The sequence below is a fragment of the Syngnathus acus genome, chromosome 6 (assembly GCF_901709675.1).
Source record: "Syngnathus acus chromosome 6, fSynAcu1.2, whole genome shotgun sequence".
Lineage (NCBI taxonomy): Eukaryota > Metazoa > Chordata > Actinopteri > Syngnathiformes > Syngnathidae > Syngnathus > Syngnathus acus.
In genome coordinates this window covers 16,477,346-16,496,863 of record NC_051092.1, presented here as the reverse complement: position 1 = coordinate 16,496,863, position 19,518 = coordinate 16,477,346, and the positions used below count along the sequence as shown (strand labels likewise).

The 19,518-nt window shown below is 43.2% G+C and overlaps 2 protein-coding genes across 7 annotated transcripts in view; both read right to left on the bottom strand.

The window, feature by feature from the left end:
* Positions 1-19,518, bottom strand: part of exoc3l1 (exocyst complex component 3-like 1) — a 490,744-nt gene that overhangs the window by 63,210 nt on the left and 408,016 nt on the right. The gene's annotated exons all lie outside the window — the stretch shown is intronic.
* vps4a (vacuolar protein sorting 4 homolog A) overlaps positions 1-19,518 on the bottom strand; it is a 70,286-nt gene that overhangs the window by 41,882 nt on the left and 8,886 nt on the right. For 5 of the 6 annotated variants that reach the window (XM_037253653.1, XM_037253655.1, XM_037253657.1 and 2 more), the window contains 3 exons: positions 14,163-14,282; positions 8,254-8,410; positions 1,538-1,686 (listed from right to left, as the gene is read on the bottom strand). In XM_037253653.1, coding sequence (XP_037109548.1) covers positions 1,538-1,686; positions 8,254-8,410; positions 14,163-14,282 — 426 coding nt within the window. The remainder of the gene's footprint in view (positions 1-1,537; positions 1,687-8,253; positions 8,411-14,162; positions 14,283-19,518) is intronic. The other variant, XM_037253654.1, reaches the window with a different exon arrangement.

The window sequence follows — 19,518 nt, the reverse complement described above, 5'->3', positions numbered from 1 at the left end:
GGGGATACACAGTCATTGCAGGAAAAATGACCCAAAAAAAAGGTTAATAATACAATTTATTCAGGTTTGGCGGACGGATGCGGACCGCAGCCGTAGTTAGTGCCCATGTCTGTTTTAGAGGTTTGTTTGCCAAGCGTTTTAGGCCTTAATGGGTTTAAACGATTTTTTTTAAACTACGTATTTTCGGATTATAAGGCGCACCTAAAAACCTAACATTTTCTCAAAAGCCGACAGTGCGCACTTATAGTCCGGTGCGCACTTATAGTCCGGTGCACCATATAAAGTGATCGATTGATGAATTTGCTGATCCATACTGGTTGTACACAGTGCTCTGCCAAAATGTTTCAGTACGTTTTAGTACGACTAGTAAATTACAAGGACGCATCGCTTCCCAGCATTACGGCAACCGTGGTCAGGGGGCGTCACTGAATAGCTGTTGTACCCGTGAGGCTATTTCATTTCAAAATAGGCTGCTCCGTTAATGTTTCGAGTAAATTTACGGATCGATATGGAAGGGAAACATAGGTAAGCAGTACTAATGTGTTAGAGCGAACTTTAGTCAGTTCCGAACATTTTATAGGAGATCGTTTGAGAAACGCGATTGTTTACACTTTGCTGAGGCTCATGGGAGTCTGCGAGCTGAGGCCCATGGGAGTTTGCGGGTGGCTAATGCTATAATGACAGCTGCTATACGCACGAGGCTATTCATGTCAAATAGGCTGCTCTGTTAATGTTCGAGTAAATTTACGAATCGCTATGGAAGGTGAAAACATAGGTAAGCAGTACCAATGTGTTAGATCGAACTTTAGTCAGTTCCGATCAATTTTATAGGAGATCGTTTGAGAACGCGATTGTTTACATTTTGCTGAGGCTCATGGGAGTCTGCGAGCTGAGGCTGATGGAGTTTGCGGGGTGGCTAATGGTTATAATGATAGCTGCTATATGCACGAGACTATTTCATGTCAAAATAGGCTGCTCTGTTAATGTTTCGAGTAACGAGTAAATTTACGGATCGATATGGAAGGGAAACACAGGTAAGCAGTACCAATGCGTTAGATCGAACTTTAGTCCGTTCTGATCATTTTTATAGGAGATAGTTTGAGAAACGCGATTGTTTACAGAGGGCTCATTGTTTATTGGCGTGGATGCATACCGCAACCCGAGTCAACCTTAGTTTGTTGCAGTATAGCTTCTATTTTATGCGCCTTTTACTCCAGTGCGCCCTATATATGGAATAATTTCTAAAATAAAAAATTCAATGAGGGTGCACCTTATAATCCAGTGCGCCTTTTGGTGCAAAAAATACGGTAATACTCGATTATTAAAATAGCGGTGATTAATTTGATAATCAATTGTTATTGATGAATCAATTTTGACTCCAAGACTTTCGGTTTACTTGTTGTGAATGGATACATTTGTAGCTATAGAAGGTACATCTGTAGTCTCCCAAATTGTCGTGATAGTGTAGTACTGATTTGACACATTGCTGCCATAACTGCTTGTCAGTTAACTTGATGTTCGTACAGCTTCTGCTCACCTTGCATTTGAACCAGGAACTCTGTCTTAATGCGGCGGGCAGCTTCACTCTCATTTTCATTTCTGGAGCCACACAGAGAGTCCACCTCATCGATGAAGATGATGGAAGGTTTGTGCTGCCGGGCCAGATCAAACAGGTTCTTGACAAGTCTAAAAATAATAATAATAATATTTAAAAAAGAAGAAAGAAATGGAAACAAAAGGAAAATACCAGGAGGGCTTCATGCCTATAGCGCTACTTAGAAAGATGGTAAAAATGACAAAAAACATGTTTGCCACAGTAGATGTGTGAAACAGAAAGTAGGATGTGAGGGGAAAGAAAATCACTTTACATATCTATTTACTTTAAAAAAAAAATAAAATCTAAACTGCACAATATTTCAGCCTTTTTTATAGGAATGGACAGGCAGCGCAGACGCTGGATTCAGTTTTCCCTTGCCCATGCCCAGACGCAAGTCACTGGGGCCCCCATTTAGAGGCAGGTCTGGAGGTGAGGCACATTGGCGAGCGCCTGGTGGCCGGGCTTGCACCCATGGGATCTGGCTGGGCCCATCCCAAAAGGACGTGGGTCCCCCATCCGATGGGCTCACCACCTGTGGGAGGGGCCAAATGGGTCGGGTGCTGTGTGAGCTGCGCAGCAGCCAAAGGCGTGACCCTTGGGGTAATTAAGTTTTCTTAAAATCACACACACAGACACACGCACACACGCGCACAGAAGGGACATGCCTCTGTAGTTGTTGCAAGACTGGCGGTTACCCTTCCTTTTGTAGATGTGGATGACACTGGCATCCCCTAACTGTTGTGGGATATTTTCCTCATGCCACATGGACTGGAAGAGCAGAGTCAGTTTCTGTATCATAGCAGGGCCTCCTGCCTTGTACACTTCAGCAGGGATTGCGTCGGATCCTGGTGCTTTGCTACAGGAGAGTTGCTTGACAGCCTTTCTAACCTCTATAGCGGGAGGTTTTCCCGGTCAAGGTAGGGTTCTGTTTGAGGCAGGTGGTCTATGGCTTGGTCGTTGACTGAGGTTAGGTGGTTGAGGAGGCTGTTGAGATGTTCAGCCCATATCTCCAGTATCTGCTTCTTCTCAATCAGCAACTGGGTCCCATCTGCATTGAGGAGGGGCGAGGATCCGGAGGACTGAGGTCCGTACACTGCCTTCAGCGCGTCGTAAAAAAAACGTTTGGAATCGTGGCTGTCGGCGTAGCCCTGGATTTAATCTGCCTTGGTGCGGAACCAGTTGTCCTGCCATCTCGCGTAGCTTCTTCTGGATTTTTCTTTACGCGTTTCTGAAGGATCCTCGTGAGGCTGCGTTGATCTGATGCGCTGAAGGAGTGTTGTTTCTCTGCAAGCAGCGCCTATATCCCGCCTCGTTTTCGTCAAACCAATCTTGGTTACGACGGGTAGCAGGTTCAATGTGTTCAGAGGCAGCTGACATCTCTGAAGGTTGACCACTGCTCCTCTATTCTGGCCCAATCATCGTGCACTGTATCTGTCAGTTTACTCTCAAGGTCTTTGGAGAAGTCTTCTGCAACTTTGCTGCTCTTCAACTTGGAGATGTTCAGTCTTCTTCGCAGTCTTTTGGCCTCGGGGGTCTTCTCACGGGCAGGAAGCGGCATTTGAGCTTGGACATGATGAGCCGGTGATCAGTCCAGCAGTCAAAGTCAAAGTCAGCTTTATTGTCAATCCCTTCATATGTCAAGACCACAAAGAAAACCGAAATTCCGTTTCCTCCATCCCACGGTGACGAGACCATACAAGTAGGCGACACAAAACAAAACAAGAAGGCACAAACCATAAATAATAAATAATAAATAAAATAAATGAGCGATGAATAAATAACAGACCAATAACCCATTAAATAAGAGGGGCAAAACCGAGCCAGTGTGCATACAGCAAGAACAGGACGCTACGCTGAAAGGGGGGAGCGAGTTCAGGATCCTAACAGCCTGGAGTACGAAGCTGTTGGAAAGTCTGGTGGTGCGGGGAGCGCAGGCTCCTGTACCGCCTCCCAGAGGGCAGAAGTTCAACAAAGATGTGAGCGGGGTGACTCACATCACTCCAATCTTGGTCGCCTTGCGGGTGAGATGGGAGGTGTAAATGTCCTTCAAGGAGGGGAGAGAAGCACCAATAGTCTTACTAGCCGTTTTCACTATGCGCTGCAGGGCCTTCAAGTCGTGGTCAGTGCAGCTGCCACCCCAGACAGCAATACAGCTGGAGAGGACGCTCTCAATGGTGCCGACTCGGTAAAAAGTAGTCATGACGGCCGGAGGAGCCCCCGCTCGCCTGAGTTTCCGAAGGAAGTACAGGCGGCGCTGGGCCTTCTTCGCCAGCGACGCGGTGTTGGTGGACCAGGAGAGATCCTCACTGATGTGCACCCCCAGGAACCTGGCGCTGCTCACTCTCTCCACCACAGCACCGTCGATGGTCAGCGGCAGGTGTTGGGCGTGACCCTTCCGGAAGTCAACAACAATCTCCTTGGTCTTGTCGACGTTCAGCAGGAGGTTGTTGTCCCTGCACCACGCGGTCAGAAGGTCAACCTCCAGCCTGTATTGAGTCTCGTCTCCCTTGGTGATGAGACCCACCAGAGTCGTGTCGTCAGCAAACTTCACTATGCGGTTGCCGCATAGTCAGCACCACACATAGCCTTGGTCACTCTGACCTCCTGCCTAGCGCTCCCTCTTCTTGGTGATGGTGTAATCCAGTGGTTCCCAAAGTGGGCGGTACCGCCCCCCGGGGGGCGGTGGGAAAGATCGGGGGGGCGGTGAGGAAGAAAGGGGCGGTAGGGGGGGCGGCAGTCGATTTGTACACAACACGCCGCTCTGGCCCAGTCAGATCCGACAGCATAGACTACAAAAGCAAAAGCTCAGGTTTGTAATTTCAAGCTTGTAATGTTCAGAATTTTATCTTATAATAAAAACCGCATTCTGGCGGTCAACATCATCTTGAGTTCAAGTCAACATGAAATTGGGGACTCGCCAGAACGCGCCGTGTTGTGTTGTGTTGAGCTGGTTAGGGCAGTGGGTCCCCAACCACCGGGGCCGCGGACCGGTACCGGTCCGTGGGTCACTTGGTACCGGGCCGCCAAGCCGCACAGACATTTTTTTTTTATCGACGATCAATTAATTCAGGTCAAGACACTCGTCCCGGTCACGTGACATGTTTCCCCAGTCGAGCCCGCAAAGCCAATATGTGGCGACAGGCTAACTAACCAGGCAGTGAAGCATTCAAAACTGCTTCAACACATGGAGACCAAGCATCCTGCAATAAAAGACAAACCTTAAATCACTTCGGGTGTCATTGTCTCCGATTACGTCTAGATGGGACCGGCTCGTTTCTGAGAAACAAACTCAGTGGTCCCACTAATTCAACGTAATGGTAATGATATTATAAATGTATTATTTATTTATTTATATAAATGTATTATTTATTTATATAAATGCCGGTCCTTGGGGGGGGGGGGGGGGGCGCTAGGAATTCACTGGGAAGCCAAAGGGGGCGCCAGCCTGCAAAAGTTTGGGAACCACTGGTGTAATCGATGGGATGCCAATGCTTAGAGCAAGGGTGTATCCATGACGTCTTGTTACGTACGGGTGGGTAGCCAGGATATGATGTTGGTGATAAGGTCATGTGCAGCGCACGACTTGCTCGTGCACTTGCCAATGCCATGCTACCCAATGATTCCTTCCCAGGTCTGATGGACTGTCCCTACTCTGGCGTTGAAGTCCCCAAGAACCAATAGCTTATTGCAGTCAAGCTGGTCATCACTTTTATGGACAGGAGTAATAAGTGCATATTTCCATACAAGTGGTAATTGACTGGTGACCAATGACAGGTTAAATAAATCAGCAAGAGGGTACATTATGACAGTGGCAGCTAGCTTGACAAAATGACTTTCAACCCCATCAAGTCCAGGACCACTGCTCACTTTTAATTCACAAGTTGCTTTCTGCGCTTCGGTACAGTGGGGCAAAAAAGTATTTAGTCAGCCACCAGTTGTGCAAGTTCTCCCACTTACAAGATGAGAGATGGCTGTAATTTTTATCATAGATACACTTCAACTATGAGAGACAAAATGAAAAACAAAAATGCAGAAAATAACTGTCTGATTTTTTAAGAATTTACTTGCAAATTATGGTGGAAAATAATTATTTGGTCAATAATGGCCTCGATCGGGGGCTCTACGTAAGATCTCACCCCGTAGGGTCAAACAAGAACGGTGAACAAGAATCCCAGAACCACGCGGGGAGGCCTAGTGAATGACCTGCAGAGAGTTGGGACCAAAGTAACAAAGACTACTATCAGTAACACACTATGTCGCCAGGTACTCAAATCCTGGAGTGCCAGACGTGTGCCCCTGCATGTCCAGGCCTGTCTGATAAATACTTTAAAAATCAGACAATGTGATTTTCTGGATTTTTTTTTCATTTGGTCTCTCATGGTTTAAGTGTACTTATGATGAAAATTACAGGCATTGCTCATCTTTCAAGTGGGAGAACTTGCATAATTGGTGGCCGACTAAATACTTTTTTGCCCCACTGTAGGTAGTATTTTCCGAAAGTTAAAAGAACTGGTACAAGGTGACGTATTACCAGTAGAACTGGTAGTTGGGTGAGGGTCAGGGAGAAGCGAGGAGCAGACAGACGAGAAATGGTTTGATGAAGTCCTGGGAACCTTAATTAGATTGAAGGAATGTTTTTCAGAGATGTTGATAATTTTCAATTGTTTCAATTTTTCTTAAATCATACTCATCCTCAAGAAAACTACGTGTACAAATTGACATTGTAAAATCCTCGGTCTTGGATGTCTCTTTTGGTGAGTTGTAAGGATCAATAGTCAAACCTCTACATATAAACATACGAATTTTTCAACATACGATGTGAAATTTTATCAAATTTTTGACTCAACATCTGAAGTAATTCCCACCATACGTACATCACGGTTAGCCCACAAGCATCTGAAACAGTCTTCCTCTGCATATCCGGGAGAGCTCTACACTGATCAGCTTTAGAACTCACCTCAAAACTATGGCTGAAAACAAGTCTTGTGACCACTAGACTCCTTACATTTCCCTTGTGTTACTCATTTTGCATGTTATATTTTCTTTCTTATGTATTCATATGTATGAGCATATTTATATGAATGTTATATTTTATTTCTTATGTACTGGCCTGCCTGGGGACTACGGATGAAAACTAGCTTTGTTGCTATAATCCGGCATATTTACATTTGTTTTTATACTGATGTTCATTAATGTGCATTGATCCTGCTCAAATGAATGAATAAATAAATAAATACATGAATAAATAATCTTCGGCCATCTAAGGCAGTGGTCCCCAACCTTTTTTGCGCCACGGACCGGTTACGTGTCAGAAATATTTTCGCGGACCGCCCTTTATATAAATAAATAATACATTTATATAAATAAATTATATATTTATAATAAATATATAAATACGATGAAATAAAATGATACGACTGGCATAAAAACAAGTATAAACGACATAAAAATAAAACTCATCATTACGTTGAATTAGTGGGAGCACTGAGCTTTTTTCTCAGAAACGAGCCTGTCCCATCTAAGCGTAATCGGAGACATTGACACCCGAAGTGGCTAAGGTTTGTCTTTTAATACAGGATGCTTGGTCTCCATGTGTCGAAGCAGTTTTGAAGGCTTCATTGCCTCGTTAGCTAGCCTGTCGCCACATATTATGCAGAGTGGGTTTGGCGCGTCAGCGTCACCTGTGGCGATAAATCCAGATTTTAAGTAGGACTCCAGAAATTTTCTTTTAAATGCAGCTTTCCTTTTCTTAGAAGTCGTAGCCTCTTATTCTTCCGTCTCCTCATTGGGCTTTTTTCCCTTTCCCAAGAAGCTTTCCAAACATCTGTTTCTTGCTCATATTTGCTTGCTTCGCGGGCTTGACTGAGGTGACATGTCACGTGACCGAGACGAGTGTCTTGACCTGAACCGACGGATGTAATTGGGAGAGAATTGCCAAATCTTTTATATTTTTCAAAATAAATTCTTACTCGGGCGGCTCGGTGGTGCACTGGGTGCACGTCCGCCTCACAGTTAGGAGGGTGCCGGTTCGATTACGCCTCCCTGTGTGGAGTTTGCATGTTCTCCCTGAGCCCGCGTGGGTTTCCTCCGGGCACTCCGGTTTCCTCCCACATCCCAAAAACATGCTTGGTAGGCCGATTGAGCACTCCAAATTGCCCCTAGGTGTGAGTGTGAGTGCGGATGGTTGTTTGTCTCTGTGTGCCCTGCGATTGGCTGGCAACCGGTTCAGGGTGTCCCCCGCCTACTGCCCAATGACCGCTGGGATAGGCTCCAGCACGCCGGCGACCCCCGTGGGAACAAAGCAGTACAGAAAATGGATGGATGGATAGATGAAATTCTTACTCAATTTTGCTAGCTTTGCGGGCTCGACTGGGGAAACATGTCACGTTACCGGGACGAGCGTCTTGACCTGAATTAATTGATCGTCAATAAAAAAAATATTTTTTTTTTTCTGTGCGGCTTGGCGGCCCGGTCCCAAGTGACCCACAGACCGGGGGTTGGGGACCCCTGATCTAAGGGAATTTAATCACTTGTTGTATGCCTGGAGTTAACTTTGCACTAACTAGCAAATTGAACTTTAAAATTGCACCAAACCAATAAGTTCAGGAAATGGATTGATGGTTAGTCAGATCACCCTGGCAAAAAGGTAAACCTACTTCTCACTTTCTCCCAGCCACTTTGACATAAGGTCTGAAGAGGAGACAGAGAAGAAAGTGGAGTTGTTGGCCTCAGTGGCAACAGCCTTGGCCAGGTATGACTTCCCTGTTCCTGGTGGACCAAACAGTAGGATGCCCCTCCATGGCGTCCGTTTACCTGCGATTGTACACAAATGCGAATGTACACATTATTGTTGGTACTAAGCTGTTATTGGGGGGGGGGGGGGGGGGGGGATCAGCATGTTCACAAAAATAACCTCTAACAAAAGCAATGATGAATAATTTAATGAAAATTTATGAAAATCAGATATCACATTTGAATTGTTGTTCAACATAATTATTTACAACTCAAAACAAATTTTGACATAGGCCTGGACAAAATGATGGTAACCCTAGAAAAAACAGAGACACGATGGGCTTTCAGCCTGCAGGAATCAATTCTCAAGCTTCTCTCTGTACCCTGCTAGTTTGCTCACGCACACAAAAAGGGCTCCTGTTCTGGAGGGTTCCAGCAGGGTCTACCCAAGTACTTCCAGGCCACTTGATTCGAGGTACTTGTACCTACCCGCTTTGAGGGAGTGGGCTGTGCTGAATATCGCTGATTGGTTGGCTGTTTTGCCATCAGCATCCTTCATAAGCTAATTGCAAGTGTACACTTTATTAGTTGTGCTGTACCTGTCCTCACTATTTGCAATATTTCCGGATGGACAAAAAGCAAATGCAAAGATGGACACACAAAGTGGTGGAAGCTTTTCTGAATATTATATTTTCTACACCACGTGTTCACCTGCCTAATGTCTCACCAATGAAGTCTTCATAAAACAGAACAAGAAGTATTTTTGTTTTTGAAAGCCAACGTGCTAGTCCAGTGGTCCCCAACCTTTTGTGCGCCACGGACCGGTTACGTGTCAGAAATATTTTCGCGGACCGCTCTTTATATAAATAAATAATACATTTATATAAATAAATAATACATTTATAATAAATACATAAATACAATGAAATAGAATGATACAACTGGCATAAAAACAAGTACCGTAATTTTCGGACTATAAGTCGCACCGGAGTATAAGTCGCACCAGCCATAAAATGCCCAAAAAAGTGAAAAAACCCCATATATATGTATATAAATCGCTCCTGAGTATAAGTCGCCCCCCCACCCAAACTATGAAAAAAAACCGCGACTTATAGTCCGAAAATTACGGTATAAAAATAAAACTCACAATTACGTTGAATTAGTGGGAGCACTGAGCTTGTTTCTCAGAAACGAGCCGGTCCCATCTAGGCGTAATCGGAGACAATGACACCCGAAGTGGTTAAAGTTTGTCTTTTAATACAGGATGCTTGGTCTCCATGTGCTGAAGCAGTTTTGAAGGCTTCATTGCCTCGTTAGCTAGCTTGTCGCCACATATTATGCAGAGTGGGTTTGGCGCGTCAGCGTCACCTGTGGCGATAAATCCAGATTTTAAGTAGGACTCCAGAAATTTTCTTTTAAATGCAGCTTTCCTTTTCTTAGAAGTCGTAGCCTCTTCTTCTTCCGACTCCTCATTGGGCTTTTTTCCCTTTCCCAAGAAGCTTTCCAAACATCTCTGCTTCTTGCTCATATTTGCTTGCTTCGCGGGCTCGACTGAGGTGACATGTCACGTGACCGAGACGAGCGTCTTGACCTGAACAGACGGATGTAATTGGGAGAGAATCGGCAATTTTCTTTATATTTTTCAAAATAAATTCTTACTCATTTTTGCTAGCTTTGCGGGCTCGACTGGGGAAACATGTCACGTGACCGGGACGAACGTCTTGACCTGAATTAATTGATCGTCGATAAAACATTTTTTTTTTTTTTTTTCTGTGCGGCTTGGTGGCCCGGTACCAAGTGTCCCACGGACCGGTACCGGTCCGCGGACCGGGGGTTGGGGACCCCTGTGCTAGTCAGTTTGAACATAAGCTTGGGTTTAGCTACAGAGAATCAAATCACCGTCACTCAAATAAGATTTCTTGTTTTAATTATCCCTACTGTAATAATAGCTGGATACAGTAGACGACTACCTATGACAGCTTAGAATGTGATAATATGTCTTATTATGGAAAAATAAGGGCCATTTAAGTCACAATCGGAGGTATAAATAGACAAATATATTCACCAATAATCAAGTGAAACTTTTGTTATTATTCATATAAAGCAGGGGTCTCAAACTCCAGTCCTCAGGAGCCGCATTCCTACATGTTTTCCAAGTTTCCCTCGTTAAACACACCTGATTCAATTATCAGGCTCCTGCAGAACGTGAGGATGAACTGATCATTTGAATCAGGTGTGTTTAACGAGGGAAACTTGGAAAACATGTAGGAATGCGGCCCCCGAGGACTGGAGTTTGAGACCCCTGATATAAAGTGAGTGCATAAATATACAGTGGTCCCTCGACTCATTAACGCCTACATTCATGGCAGCATCGCTTTACTTTTTCTGTCTTTTTGGAGGTATTTTCACCAAGTGTAGCAAATTTGAATCGGTGCCCCCCTCTACAAGCAAAGTTACAGGGGTAATCATTCTAACATCAGCCCTATTAGAATAAGTCAACCTATGAGAATACGTCCCCCTTTTTTCAGGTTGATTCCAAGACATCTATCGTTTTAGCCAATGGTGGTTCCTGACTGCCTAATGACTTTTTCACGTGGCTTTGTCGTAGAGTGATAGTCTCACAACTGAGTTCAATTCTTAATTGTCCCCCAAAGTAATTACGTGTTAGAATAGGACTCTTTGGCACGTGATTAGCGAGGTAGCTTGAGCTATGCCTTATCTTGCTGTGTCTTTTCTCTTGCTTTCGATGGCTTTTCCTTCTTTATGACACTGCACATATGTAGGAGTTGATCTCAGTTAAGACTGCATTATCACACAGGTTAAGCAGAGTCGCCCCCTTGTAAGAGGGCGGCCAAGAGTATAAGAATAGGAACCTTGGAGGTGGGGGTTAGACCTTCCGCAATCTCGCACAGAAGGCTCCGCAGCTGTATATTGATCTTTCTCGCACACATTACATAGTTAAACTGAGAAGGCAGCCTCCTGGTAATTACTTTTAGCATAGCGGGCATTAAAGATAAAGAACTGGGACATAATAGCGGGCATTAAAGATAAAGAACTTGGACATAATAGCGGGCATTAAAGATAAAGAACTAGGACATGATCTAACACGAGTATGTGAGCACATTGCAAGGAGTACGTGGAAGCACACAATAATTTATTAGCCTGACTTTTTCTGTGTCTTCTTGGGGGTATTTTCAGCAATTGTAGAAAAAACTAGAAACTCCCAAAGTTAGGAAGTCAAGAATAAAATGACATTTATTTTTTGTTATAAAGGTTTGAAAAAGCAGAAATAAAACTGTAGTTTTTTTGCGTGTATATTTTAAATGGAAAAATAGGGCAAGAAGTGTGACTTTTGGGATAGTCCTGCATGCATTATTGACTCCTATGGGAAACGTTGCTTCTACTCACAAACCTGACTGCCGACCCAATTAAGTTCACAAGTAGAGGTACTACTGTACATTGTATGTACATATATTGACATGCAGTATGCTCACATAATCATATTAATGCAGGTATTAATCTCTTTGAATAAAATAACGTCCATTCTTAACATCAGAATGGTTTAATTCTGTATCCAAACTGCATAGAGGTTACACAGATGCATATCTGGCCATTAAAATGATCATCACCTGCTCAATTCTGCATTACAGTAGATGTCACAGTAATAGTTGTCATTGTTTGTATGCTAAATAGTGTTAAACAATGTTTGTGTGCTAATGTTAAATGTTTGTTTAAAACGTTACTTTCTGATTAAGAATTTCCTAATATTTTGAATTAATATAATTCTTTTGTCATTTTTATTTTCGCAACTTTCATACTTGCCAACTTTTCCGATTTGGGCCGGACATTCACGATTTTCAACCCTATCTTCTGCCTGCCCCCAATCTGTAATTTCTGTCGCTAATCTCCCGATTTTACAGTGAAGTAAACACTGTTTATATTGTGGGGAATGTGACGCAACACGTCTCCTCCTCGCTGCACACTGCACAGCCTCCCAAAGTGTTTCCCTCCGTGGCCGTGCAACCTGCTTGTGACGAAGGTTCCCCTCCCCTGCTCGTGTGTCCAGCAGTGCAAGCTGGTGGGCTCCACCCAAATGGTTGATATTGGTCTACATCAGTGGTTCCCAAACTTTTGCAGGCTGGCGCCCCCTTTGGCTCTCCAGTGAATTCCTAGCGCCCCCCCCAAGGACCGGCATTTATATAAATAAATAATACATTTATATAAATAAATAAATAATACATTTATAATATCATTACCATTACGTTGAATTAGTGGGAGCACTGAGTTTGTTTCTCAGAAACGAGCCGGTCCCATCTAGACGTAATCGGAGACAATGACACCCGAAGTGATTTAAGGTTTGTCTTTTATTGCAGGATGCTTGGTCTCCATGTGTTGAAGCAGTTTTGAATGCTTCACTGCCTGGTTAGTTAGCCTGTCGCCACATATTAGCTTTGCGGGCTCGACTGGGGAAACATGTCACGTGACCGGGACGAGTGTCTTGACCTGAATTAATTGATCGTCGATAAAAAAAGAAATTCTGTGTGGCTTGGCGGCCCGGTACCAAGTGACCCACGGACCGGTACCGGTCCGCGGCCCGGTGGTTGGGGACCACTGCCCTAACCAGCTCAACACAACACAACACGGCCCGTTCTGGCGAGTCCCCAATTTCATGTTGACTTGAACTCAAGATGATGTTGACCGCCAGAATGCGGTTTTTATTATAAGATAAAATTCTGAACATTACAAGCTTGAAATTACAAACCTGAGCTTTTGCTTTTGTAGTCTATGCTGTCGGATCTGACTGGGCCAGAGCGGCGTGTTGTGTACAAATCGACTGCCGCCCCCCTACCGCCCCCCTACCGCCCCTTTCTTCCTCACCGCCCCCCCAGATCTTTCCACCGCCCCCAGGGGGGCGGTACCGCCCACTTTGGGAACCACTGGTCTACATCAAGTACAGTACAGTACAGTACTCTGAAAACACCTTTGCAATGAAACGTGGGACGTCGGGGAGCCCCCTACTAGCAGGTGTCGAAAAATATGTCATTCAAAACAAAACTGTATTGAAACAACTTAACTATCAGGGCACCAAAAAGAAGATTTAAAAAAAAAAAAGAGGATTAAAAAAGAAACAGGAGAGGGATGTGAGTATTTAATAATTATCTGCACATTACTAGCTAATATTAAACAGCACACCACAGTTGTTTTGTCTCATCTGTTTACACAGACAGTTGTGTTCCATTATTAGCCATGCTGCAAGATAACACTTTCTCCTGTCAATGCTAAAATTGCTACCTAGCTAATTTTTTCTGTCAGCTTGGTCTGTCCAAACTGGTACTAATTCGTGATAGGATAAAAATATATATCCCCTGGAATTTTATGGGAAAGGCTGAATGTTACATTAACCCTTGTGCAGTATCTGGACATTTCCTCATACTAAAGGGGTTTCAAAGGCCAAACATTAAAAGAAAACACTAGGGTGCTAACATTTCACACCGACTTTCAGAACATGTCAATAGTCAAAATGGCACCATGCCATTTCGAAGTTAGATATCATTTATATTGCATCGGTTTAATATTTTTTACCGTTCTTTCGGTATTTTCAAATCAATCGGATGAAGCCTTTAGGTAGGACAAGTGTGCCAAAATATGTTCTGTGAAAATGTGTAAAAATGGGTTAAAAATTGAACATTCAAAAATTCATAACTCTTCCTTTTCATTTTAGATTATGGATGCAATGGACTTTTTTTTTTATATGTCTCCAGGTGCTACACATTCCTGCCATTTTTTGCAGGTCTTGGTCAAAAGGATAATTTTTCCACTCGAGGTGTCGTACCTGTAAAGAGGTGAGGGAATTTGATGGGAAGGATGACAGCCTCTTTTAAAGCTTCCTTGGCTCCCTCGAGCCCAGCCACATCCGTCCACCTCACATTGGGCTTCTCCATAACTATTGCACCTGGACACAGACGTCAGAGTTCATGCTTGATTAACTTGTAGGGTTTGAAATACATATTTATAATTGGATATTGCTGTCGAGTGTTGACCGTTATTTTATTGTATTTTTGAATAATGCACCTTGCCTAATTGGTTTGCTTGTCCCGTTTTTCTTTTAAATTTTATTTATCAAGCACACCTCACGAATAAAAATGTGTATTTCAAATATTTTCTTGGTGTAGTTAACTGATTAGTCAAGCAATAGAATTTTATAATGTACTAGAATTAAAATTTTAGTTGGGGACCTTTATCAGATATGAGATCAAAATAATATTGAGACTAATTAATTAGAAATCCTGGAATTATATTGATGCTTTTTTAATTGCCCGACAGCACATCCATCCATCCATCCATCCATCCATCCGAAAACAAATAAATCAGAAAATCACATTGTCTACTATTTAAAGAAATTCTTTCTAAATAATGGTGGAAAGCAAATATTTGATCCTGCAAAGAAGCAAGATTTCTGGCTGTCACAGACCTGCTCTTCTTACCTTACCTGTATTAATACCACCAGTTTGAACTCTTTAACAGTATAAAAGACACCTGCACATGACCTCAAACAGTTATACTCCAAACTCCACTATGGTAAAGACCAAAGCTGTCAAAGGACACCAGAAACAAGATTGTAGACCTTCATCAGGCTGGGAAGACCGAATCAGCAATTGGCAAGCAGCTTGCTGCGAAGAAATCTACTGCTGGAGAAATAATCAGAAAATGGAAAATTTACTTGACCACCGCTAATCTCACTTGATCAGGGGCTCCACACAAGATCTCAGCCCGTGGGGTCAAAATGATCACAAGAACGGTGAGCAAAAATCCCAGAACCACATGGGGGACCTAGTGAAAGACCTGAAGAAAGCTGGGACCAAGGTTACACAGGCTACCGTCTGTAACACACTACGCCGCCAGATCTTGCACTCAGATCTTGCAGCGCCAGACGTGTCCCCCTGTATAAGCCAGAACCAGTGGTACCTCTACTTACGAACTACACTTACGAACTTTTCAAGACACGAACCGGAGCCTCCCGATTTTTTTGCATTTACTTACAAACCAATTTTTGCCCAGCGACAGCCCCATAACATCACTGCTCGAGAGGAGATCTGAATGGAGGAATGGGCCAAAATACCAGCAACAGTGTGTGAAAACCTTGTGAAGACTTACAGAAAACGTTTGACCTCTGTCATTGCCAACAAAGGGTATATAACACAGTATTGATCTGAACTTTTGTTATTGACCAAATACGTATTTTCCACCATAATTTGCAAATAAATTCTTTAAAAATCATTTTCTGGATTTTGTTTTCATTTTGTCTCTCAAAGCTGAAGTGTACCTATGATGAAAATTACAGGCATCTCTAGTCTTTTAAGTGGGAGAACTTGGTTTGGTTGGTTTGGTTTGGTTTATTGTTTAGCACATATTATTACAGCAATAACAGTGCAAGGAGGGAGACGAAGCCTAGGGCTTGTAGAGAGCTCCACTCCTGTTATATATACAAACAAAGTGCAAACAAACAGTGCTGCGTAGTCAAATGTCACTCAAGTGTTTGAAAAATATAAGTAAATAAACAAAAACATAACAAGCTAAATATTAAATCATCATATTTATATATGCATATATACAAACGTGTATGTATACATACATAAACAGATACACTATACAAAATAAGAAAGAAGCGAAACAAAATAGACACTTAGCGATGTTGAAGCAATCAACTTGCACAATTGGTAATACTTTTTTGCCCCACTGAATACAGTAATCCCTCGCTACACCGCAGTTCGTTTATCGCAGTTTCACTACATCGTGGATTTTTTGTCCAAATTAAAAAAAAAAATAGAATTCAAAATCTAACTTCTAAATTGAGGAATTATGGCACGAAAGTTGCCCACACGCCAGCAGGACCGGGCCATTGTACGAGGGGGAACATCGCGTGGAGGTGGACTGTGCGTCTACATCCGTGGAGAATGGTGCCGGGACTTTGTTGTGGGATGCCAGCACTGCTCGCCACTGGCGAAGTTTGTGATCTCCGGGCTGTTGGGGTCCTGAACTCTCTCCCCGTTGTTTTACTTGTGTGTTAATCGTGTGCTGTGTCTCGTCACCGTGGGATAGGGGGAACGGTATTTCGGTTTCTTTGTGTGTCCTAGCATGGAGGAATTGACAATAAAGCTGACTCTGACTCTGACTCTGAGAAGGCAGGGAGTGCCCACACAATTGCAGTGCGTACACTTGTACCTTTTTATAATTTTTTTTTTTATAATAATAAGAGTTCTAAAAACATATTTACAGTGTTGTACCTTGTTATAGAAAATTTTATAATGATAAAAGAGTTCTAAAAACAAATTTACAGTATGTACACTTGTACCTTGTTATAAAAAAAAAGTTATAATAATAAAAGCTGTTCTAAAATCATATTTACAGTATGTGTTAAGAATTGTCCATGTTATTTATGTTATTGAGCCGTGCTTTTAGTTGAGGTAGTGTGCTTTATTTTGAAGGCCGTTTTCAGGCGATACTACTTCCTGTTTCACGTTCGTGTTCATATGTCTATTACAGTGGTACAGCAGTCATTGACGATGTAAGTGGGTCTCCTAACAAGAGAAATGAATGATCACGTGCCTAACCTTTAGGACAATGTAGTACTGCTCCAAATGCTGGTTTACATTCCTTTAGAGCAGGCATGTCAAACATACGGCCCGCGGGCCGGACCCGGCCCGTTGGATGATTTAATCCGGCCCGTCATAAATTTCTGAGTATGTCAAAAAAAGAAGAGAGTCACTAGCTCATTTCTATCAAAAGTTATGATTCTTTAAAATAAATACAACTCAAATGCTCCCTCCGGCCGCTAGAGGGCAGTAAATGTGTAAAAGAGCTCACGTCCAGCATGCAGCACTGACACGAGTTAGTACCAGGAAATAAACATTCGCAACGTGATGTGTCCAACTAGAAATAACTACTACTAAACAAGTTATCGGTCAACACACCCTTCCCAAAATGGCACTGTCAAAAAAAAGAAAAGTGGACACGGAGTGCAGGGTTTTCCAGGAAAAATGGACTGAGAATTATTTATTCAGGGAAGTGAGTGCAAAACCAGTGTGCTTGGTTTGTAATCAGCAAGTTGCAGTGTTCAAAGAGTTTAATATTCGGTGCCACTACGAGACTCATCATAAAGACAAGTATGACCACTTGAAAGGACAAATAAGAAAAGACGAGATAAACAAATTGGTCGCTGGTCTGAAGAAACAGCAGTCTGCTTTTACGCGCAGCCGCGATATCGCTGATGGGGCTGTAAGAGCCAGCTACATTATTGCCAACGAGCTGGTGCAGGCATCCAAGCCATTTGCTGATGGGGAGTTTGTAAAAACATGCATGCTGAAGGCTGCAGAAGTCGTGTGCCCTGAAAAGAGACCTGCCTTTGCCAATATTAGTCTAACGAGGAACACTGTCGCAGATCGGGTGACAGAACTCTCAAGTGACTTGAGCAGCCAATTGAAAGAGAAAATCAAATCATTTATCGCATTTTCAATTGCAATAGATGAGAGCACCGATGTCACAGATATTGCTCAACTGGCCATATTCATTAGAGGTGTTGATGAAACTTTGACCATCACCGAGGAGCTGCTTGAATTGGTGCCCATTAATGACACCACAACAGCAGATGACATTTTCAGCGCTCTCGTTGGAGCGCTGGACAAGGTGGAGGCGGACTGGTCCCGTGCTGTGAGCCTGGCGACCGACGGTGCGCCATCAATGGTGGGGAGAAAGGCAGGCGTTGCCACAAAATTCCGTGACAAAATACAGACCGCAAATGGAGGACAGGAGTTTTGGGCATTTCACTGTATTTTGCACCAGGAGGCGTTATGTTGCAAAACACTGCAAATGGACCATGTTATGAGCGTGGTTGTGAAAACTGTCAATTTCATCAGAGCTCGCGGTCTAAATCACCGTCAGTTTGACTCATTTCTCAGTGATCATGACATTCATGCTGGCCTACCATACCACACTGACGTGCGCTGGTTAAGCAGAGGTGCAGTACTCAAGCGCTTCTTTGAGCTACGAGGCGAAATTGGACATTTTATGGAGAAGGGACGCCCAGTAAAGGAACTTCAATGCAAGGAATGGGTGCAGGATCTTGCCTTCATGGTAGATATTACGCAACACTTGAATACACTTAACACTACATTGCAGGGCCGTAACAGAGTTGTCACTCAATATTACGACAGCATAAGTGCGTTCAAGATGAAACTGTCACTGTGGGAGACGCAGCTATCCAGCGGTGACACCACGCACTTCTCATGTCTCACAGCTGTACGTCCGAAGGCACCGGATCGTCCCGATTTGGATAAATATAAAGACAACATAACAGATTTGCTGCGAGAGTTTGAGCGGAGGTTTCAGGTTTTCAGTGAACTTGAGAACAAGTTCGGCTTTTTTCGCTCGCCATTTACAGTGAAGCCTTCTGATGTGCCAGCTGACATTCAGCTCGAGCTTATTGACTTGCAGTGCGATTCCGCTATGAAGGATAAATTTGGGTCCGTGGGATTGGATACGTTTTATCAGTATCTTGTGCCAGGTTACCCCAAATTAACAGCCATGGCTGCAAAGGTTCTCTCCATGTTTGGGACTACTTATCTTTGTGAACAGGTGTTCTCCGTGATGAACAATAATAAAACAAAGCAGCGCTCAAGGTTAACAAATGAACACTTGAATGACATTGTTAAATGTGCTGCTACTCAGGATTTGACACCTGATATCGACGCACTTGTAAAGGCAAAAAGATGCCAAGTTTTCAGGAGCCAGCAGCAGCAAGTAGACTGCAGGAGTGCAGTGAGAGAGAGAAAAAAGTGTGATGACACGACATTTGTTTGCACTCATGAATACAGATCATTAAAAATAAGATTAATCTGGTTTCATATTAAAGACAATTAATATTGTGCAGTATATTCTCAGCTTCAGTAGGCCCAGCCTAGTAGTTTGAGCTGATGTAGTCTAATCTTATTGCCCATGCACTGCTAAAACTTTTATTTTGTATTTTTATTTATTATTATTTCAAAGCAGTATGACAATTAAGGCAAAACATTTTTTTTCATAGCTCCCACTTGAGTTTGTTTAGTGTGGTGAGTTGGTTCAGGTGTAAAACTGCATTCACTCAACTGTTAAAATAAACCAGTTGTTAACACATTCAATGCCAAACATGAAAA